Here is a 7,880-nt window from a genome sequence, read left to right on the forward strand (position 1 = left end):
TCTAGAAACGAAAACAAGAAAGATACAAAGAAAAGAAGGGGGACATGAAACCTAACCCTTCTGAAACCAAACCTAAAGGTCTAAACCTGCAAAACAAGTTGAGCAACACCACAAAGTTAGGGGGAAAAAAAAGAAAAAGTAAGACAAACCTGGATGCCAAGATGCACATTAATTTGAGAAGCGGTAACCAGGCAAGCCAACATAGTCCGAAAACAATGCAACACAAGCCGCTGACGGAGGAGAATTATGCCAAGTTAAAGTTGGAGAAGACAAGCCCATGTTAGCAAAATTGTTTGCAACAAAATTTCCCCCCCCGATATATGTGAGATGAGTAGAAAGTCATTTTCTAAATGCGGTCCAAATAAATAGATCATTGCGTACGAAGAGGCCATGGAGGATCAAAATCAGACGATTGAAAAGTATAAATAACACTAGAGCTGTCACTTTCCAACCAAAGACAATGCCAACCCAGTTGATATGCAAACTCTACACCAATAATAATTGCAGATAATTCTGCAAAAAAAGAGTTGCGATAACCAATCCATTGGCAGAAACCACTAAGAAAATGACCATGGCAATTCCTGAAAACTCCTCCACAAGCAGCAGGACCGGGATTTCCTTTAGATAAACCATCTGTATTAAGTTTAATCCAAGGAAATCAAGGAGGAGACCAAAGGACTGGAAGAATAGTAGGCGCCTTGCGAGAGATAGGTCGGATCCCCATTGAAGAGATGATTCGAGTGTCAAAATCCTGAGAGTAACTAGGAATAACCTTTCCACCATGAACAATCGTAGAATTGATAGATATGCAGAGACGATGAAAACTGAGTGATCGGCCATCAAAAATAAACTTATTTCGAGCCTTCCAAATAGCTGCAATAGTAGAAAGACCCGCAAAAATTCAGAGATTGTGCAACTTTTGGGAAAAGGGCTTACGCACATAGATATCCCAAAAAACATCCAAAGAATCTGATAGAGGCAAAGAGGTACCAAAATGGCATGCTAACCACCTTCAAAGCTGCCTAGATATCTGACAACCGTTGAAAAATGAGCAATAGAGTCTTTAGAATTACGACATAAACAACAAATGGATGCCAAAGAAATACCACGTCGTTGAAGCGCACCCTCAGTAGCAAGTTTCTCATGAAAAAGCCGCCAAGCCAAAATAGATAGCCATGGCGGAATAAAATGTCGCCAAATAACCTTAGCCCAAGCACAGTCACTACGTTTCCTTCGAATAAGCTGATAACCAGAAGAAAATGTAAACTTCCCGGTAGGTGAGGGCTCCCAAATCAATTTATCATCCTCGACATTTAAGGGCAAAGGTAGACGTAAAATTTGTTGGACCTAGAAGAGAATAAATTTATAAAATAATATGGGAAAGACCAACTTTGTGCTTCAATAATATCTGAAACCCGAGGAAGAACCTTAGGTGAAATGACCGAAGATAAACAAGGCTTACTAATAGATTCATCCAACCATTTATCAAACCAAAAGGAAACAGACCTCCCATCACCACATTGATTTTAATTCATAAATCGCAACTAGAATACTAATTTTTCGGTTTCTGATTATTACTTGATTAATATCTCCGATAGAGAGTGCAACCTAGGCTAGGTACATAATGTTATTTTCAGCATGCTGCTTAGGCAGATTATATTTGCATCAGATCTTGCAAATCAACCCATTGGGTTTTAAGAATTCAATTGGTTAATTTGCCAGCTCTAATTTTTAACGAAAAAAAGGAATTGAAAAACCATTTCCAGTTAATGTCTTACACACTGTTGAATGTCATATTTCAGGATGTTTGAAGTACTCATCAGGCTCTTACTTTCGTACTGTGGTTAATAATAAAACACTTACAAACTGGTAAAGAATATGGAGAGTAGTATCCCTCGAGATATAACAAAATATTTTACAGTGTATACGCAGGAAGTTCACTAATATTACGGAGGCCTTTCATGATAAAATCCCACACTTATCAAGTGGTAAGTTAAGAATAATATCGGTAATGTTAGCGGTGGGTCATGTTGCACTCAAAGAGTTTATCAGGTTGGGTTTCTAGTAAAGCAGAAATTTAAGAAAGAAGTGATTGCATTACTTACTTATAACAATACAACATTTTCCTAGCTGATAAACAGAATTCATTAAGTAAATAGTTAAAAATCAAAATCAAAACAAAACAAAAAGACAATTGGAGGCTTGGAGTGAGATCAGATCACCGGCAGCAAGGTCATGGCACGGCGAATTCAGATTTTCGAAACAAGAATAGTACTAGGGATGATATCTTTGAATGCTCAAACGAACAAAGAGTTTTGCCAGAACTTAGCAAAACAAATCCCAAAACTTTGCATCCCAAGCCGTAAGAACACAACCATGTCATCTGCTACATAATTTGGCGACTAAACTTCGAGAAAAGTTTTGGCAACTCAAGTGTAATTTCTGGCAATAAAAAATCCTAAGTTGCTAATGATGTTGGGGATCTGGTCCTCCGGGTGCAGTTCTGTTCACCTCGACAAGAAACCTCCGATAAAACTCATTTTTGGGTACATGAAACACAAGTTTACGAAAAAAGAGATGGCTATCAGTTTTATTTGGAAGAGTTGAGAAAACGAGAGAAAGACGCGCCTCTGAGCTCACTACAAGCATCGAAAGAATGACCAAGAATGGTAGCAACAAGCAGCTTGCCCTTAGAACACTAGGCATGCTGATCAGTGAAAGGTTTAAAATTGTATGACAACTAATATTAAAGCACAGAAAGGTAAGTAGCTTTGAGCATAACAAGTTTCCCCTTATAAATAGATATAGATTGAAGCACAGAGAAAAAGTGGGAGAATTTTTCTTAGAGTTGTTTGATTAGATTATTTAAAGCTCTCATGTGTAATTGAATAGTGCAAGAAATAGCTGTCTTGTCTGATATAAAGTTTTATAAATCCCACAGATCAGTCTTTCTCCTCTCACTGATTGTCAGCACTTCGTTTTTTCGTCACATCTACTCTTTCCCTTATCTCTTAGGTCATCATAAGAATGACCCTAGAAAAATCACAAAGACATAACCCTTTCGGCTTTTCGCACGTCCGGATAGCCACAAGCAAGTGGATCTTGCTGACACTGCATTTTAAGGATTATCGTTTGACGGGGCGAAGCGCCGATGCCCTTTCCCTGGCCTACGTAGTCTATGGATTTTTTTTTCTTCTAGAAAAAGGGAGACAACTGGTGACAAATTACGGTTATCCACCATTTTTGGGCCCAAAGAAACTATGAGAAATTTCACCCTGCCCGTGGTTACGTATTAACTATGCCAAGGCTGCCTCGCATATTGCTTAGCTTAGTGTACAAATAGATTCTTAGGTCTTGCTTATGTATGTTAATTAGAGTTTTACACACATAACCAATGTGTCATGTGAACCTATATTCTATAATCCAATTGCATTAATATTTTTGTTCCTACATGAATCTTTTCCTCTCTAATTGCTGTGCCTTTTTAATGAAGTTCTCTTTAACAAAAGTAAACAAACTAAAAATACAAAGAGCCAACTTCGTTTATAAAAAATAAAAAACTAAACGTTCTTCAAATAGTTGTAGAACTATTAGGGGAATGGCAAGCAAAATATAAAAGGATGACACAAGAAGGCAGAAAGGTCACATCATTTTAGGAGTTGAGATAATCACATTTTGTCTAGAAAGATGGATAATATAGCTAAGTTACCAACTTTGATATGATAATCAAGGGACTCATGCATTCACCTAATTAAGTTCCCGTCCAATTTGGATATGGGTATTGGATAAGTACTAGAGCACCATGCATTAATAATACATTGAAACATCAATGGTTTCTTGTTTAATGCACGTTCTCCAATATTTTAGTGGATTGGGTGTGGGGTTTTCATCTATGTGTCATGGATTCAAAATTTCTCCATCTCCTAAATTATTGTTATAGTTTATATCCTCCCCATCCCTTAATAATAATAATCTTTTTAAATATAAGTTAATATGATTCCATCCATCTCATTCCATTTTTATGGAGATAGTCAAGAAGCTTATCTATTCATGTTTTAAGTTTTAAATTTAGTTACCCATTAAATGATTCCCATCAATGTCAATCTCTATTTCGGTTTTTCATCCTTGAAATGATTTTTACCAAGTTATAGGCAATTTTGAAATATATATATATATATATATATATATATATATATATATATATATATCATATAATATATTTATATATAATCTAAACTATTATGGACACACTTTCTTGGTTAGCTGGCATAGTCTATACCTGCCAATCTACATATAAATTTATTATGTGACCATGTTTTTATTATTACTAGCAATATTACTAATTTAAACTATACTAAGGGAAAAAAGATGGTTTGAACACCTTACAAAGTGAGCTGATGGGAAGACTCTATCAACCAAGCCAATCCACCACTTATTATGATTAAAAAAAGTCTGATTCAAGTCGCACCTTATAATTAGATGTGTAAGTCCAACTTTGTGCCATGTCGTCAAACTAACAAAACAAAAAAAAAATTAATGAAATTGGATGGTAGGATATTTGGATGTGAGCCCAATGGCTTGTCACTTCATCAAACGAACAAGAAAAATTAACAGAATTGGATGGTATCGATGGCATTGATGTGCAATAGTAAGTTCAAGGATTACATTAATCGGCCTTCAACTTCAGAACCAAAATAATGATTTACGTAAATTTCAGAGATCATTTGTGATTAAAAACCCACATAATAGGTATATAATCACCTTGCTATGTTGACAAGGCACTAGTGTTAATTACTTGTCACGATTGATGGTAGTTTAATTAATTAATCACTTTTCAAGATTGATTAATTGATGAGTCCAATAATGACCCCCTTTTGTAAACAATAGATTAATCCTATCCGTAGCACTAGCCGCACAACTAATTAAAATTCTGAATGGTCTAGGGGCTTGCTTATGATTGATGGATAAACTATATATCTGTATAATAGTTGGTTATATATAGGTACATCATCCGTACAATTTCATATAACAGCCATTTTATATTAATTTTCCTCCTACTTTTTTTAACTTTTATCTACCCCATGAATGGATATTCATGTTAGGATTGGATTCCACAAGTTTCAATATTTAAATTTGGAGAAAGAATTCAATAAGTGACTAAAGCTATAGTTTGTGCATCTCATGCAAATAAGAAATGACTCAACTTAGTGTTGATAGATACAAGTTTCAGGTACCAAATTTAGTGGTCACAAAAGGTTTGAAAGTAGGAATCACTATTCGGTTAACATCCATTCTGTCGACAGAAGTAACGAGACTTGTGGAATCATAATATGAAACAAAATCAAGGGTAAAAAACCTCTCTATGCAAGTCACCTTGCAAGAAAGGTAATGCTAGAAAGATTAAATTTATAGACAAAACTTTAGAAACTAAAGAATATGGAAATTGATGATTGGTTTATTACTTAATCGTTGATAAACGTACTCATTTTTATTAGTGACACATCATTTAGTTTGCAAATTTTGTCTCCAAATTTAGTCTTCCTGACATTACCTTTGCAAGAATATTTCCCAATGACACGTTAGGAGGCAGATTCTCTACCCTCCCACTTCCCGTGCCCTCTTGTTTGTGTGGTCATAGTTAAGCCACGTCAACATTTTATATTACTATTCCTTTTTGTCTTATTATCTTTATAAAAAAACAATATAAATATTGATGTGGCTTAACCGTGACCACACAAAACAGGAGGACACGAGAAGTGGGAGGGCAGAGAATCTGCCTCCGACTTATTAATGATGCTTGCCGTCAGGTCCACCCGGGCTGACTCGCTTAGACTCCGGTAATCGACTTCCAGCAGCTGCAGCTTGTCTTACAATGCTAGCCTTCAAGACCTGTTTGGCATCCTTCATCAATGCCCGCTCTGTGGTAATCTTGTTTAATAATGGAAGAGGTGGAGAACGAGACTCAGAGTTGGAAAATGTAAGCAACACCAGGAAAAGGCAGGAGGAGAATTTGAGGCTAGCACTAGCAACCATTGTGGAGGCAATGTGTCTTCAAAATTGCTCAATCTGTAGAGAGTTGAGATCCTATGAGCCGGGAATGATTGAACATATAGATTTCTTTATATATAGGCCTCCAATATTACCTTCACATTATAATAATGTGTTCAAGGACTGATAAATGAGACAAAACCTAGTCCATGCATTCCACTAGCTACCAAGGAAAAGCAAAATCATTCACAGTTTTGTTTGCTGGCATCCATTGCACACCTGAAATTTTGTTCGATGTGCTAATTGTCTCCATTATGTCTTTAATAATCTAAACAAATGTGATTAGATGTGGAGGATTAGTGTAACAACAATCACTCCTTATCCCATTAGGTCCGGTTAGTTGTATGAATCCTAGAGCGCCACCGTACACGATTTTGCGCTAAGTCCACAAATTGATTTTCTAGTATGCTTTATGTAATTAGGTTATAAAAATGATTTTCTAGAGATATGTTCTTGACACTCTAAATAATTACTTTTAACTCGGTTTGTGTACAAGTATGAGGATTCACTTGAAAGAATGTAAGATGAGTTTTTAGAATCAATAACAATCCATCTTTTTTGTCATGTCTTAATTTTCTCATCTATTTATTCTCGGTTTTCATTCACTTGTATAAATATAAGGCTTGGTTTTCGATGAATTAGCTGAATTGTATTACAATGTTCATGATTTAACATGAAGCAAATCATCATCAATCCGATTCATAGATCAACAACTATCAATCACATCCATTTTCAGTTGAATACATATGGGTTGCTAGGTGTAAACCATGTCCTGGAGTTTTTTGTTAGGTTTTACATGATTCTGCATGTTGTTTTCTACGAAAGCTTGGGGTATGATACTTCTTAAAAAATAAAAATCAAAGTTGTTAAATTTGGATAGGATACCCTACAAATGAAGTTTCAAGGTGCATTGCTAAGGAATTTGAAGTTGCACTCTAAAAGTAAATGACAATAAGACAACAACTCAACTTCTTATAAGTTTATGCATGATTTTTTAGTTTGTCGATGTGATTTATTTTTCTTAGCACGTCATCGTGTAAGGTTTTTGAAGACTAACATGTTGACAATGGAAGCACGTGAACTGTTAAGCTGAATGAATGCTCTGACACCATGAGAGAGTGAACTAATTATTTATAAGAAAAGTGTTATTGACTCTCCAAAAATCTCATTGTGCACTCATCATAATCGTATTTTTCTTTTAAATATTATTTGGATCCGCTTTTGCATTATCAACTTTTGTGTTCTAGACCCGTGAATGATTGTTAAGTCTTAAGATAATTTCAATTATTGTTAACAGATAATATATGTGAGAGTTTATTGGAATTATATTGACATTTTCTTACGAAAGATAATTGGGATGTTGACTGGCAGTAAGCAGTATAGTTCAAATTGATTTTGGAGTCGGCATATGGCGGCGATATGATTAGCAACACAGTGTTGGAGTCGGCATATGGCGGCGACATGAGTAGCAACACAAAGTGATATATAGGCTTCAACGCAAAGAATATGCTGAGTGATAGGCTTTGTCCTATCTTGAAAAAATTCCTAGGTAGGTGGCTAAAGGATATGGCACACAAAGTGATGGATCACATTCAAGTCACTTTAGCAGAGGTTGAGTCATCAGGATGTTGTTCTCCAAGTTAAAAATTGAATTAGATACCACACAAGTATCAGGCCATGCCAAGCAAATATATAACTACTGTAAGTGTTTTGCAATGTAGAGAGGACCTTCAACTCCACACAAATCAACGTTCTACGCGAAATCTTTGCCTTAGCGAAACTTTCTCATACCTTGAGAAAGACTAACGGATCCACTAACATGTCAGCACATA

At 35.6% G+C, this 7,880-nt stretch overlaps 1 protein-coding gene across 1 annotated transcript; it reads right to left on the bottom strand.

Annotated features, from left to right (window-relative positions):
• Positions 1-681: 681 nt before the first annotated feature.
• Positions 682-2,868, bottom strand: LOC137743914 (CLAVATA3/ESR (CLE)-related protein 6-like). The gene has a single exon (XM_068483843.1). The coding sequence runs from the start codon at positions 2,704-2,706 to the stop codon at positions 2,467-2,469; it is 240 nt and encodes a 79-aa protein (XP_068339944.1). The 5' UTR covers positions 2,707-2,868; the 3' UTR covers positions 682-2,466.
• Between the last annotated feature and the right edge of the window lie 5,012 nt (positions 2,869-7,880).

This window comes from Pyrus communis, chromosome 8 (genome assembly GCF_963583255.1).
Source record: "Pyrus communis chromosome 8, drPyrComm1.1, whole genome shotgun sequence".
Lineage (NCBI taxonomy): Eukaryota > Viridiplantae > Streptophyta > Magnoliopsida > Rosales > Rosaceae > Pyrus > Pyrus communis.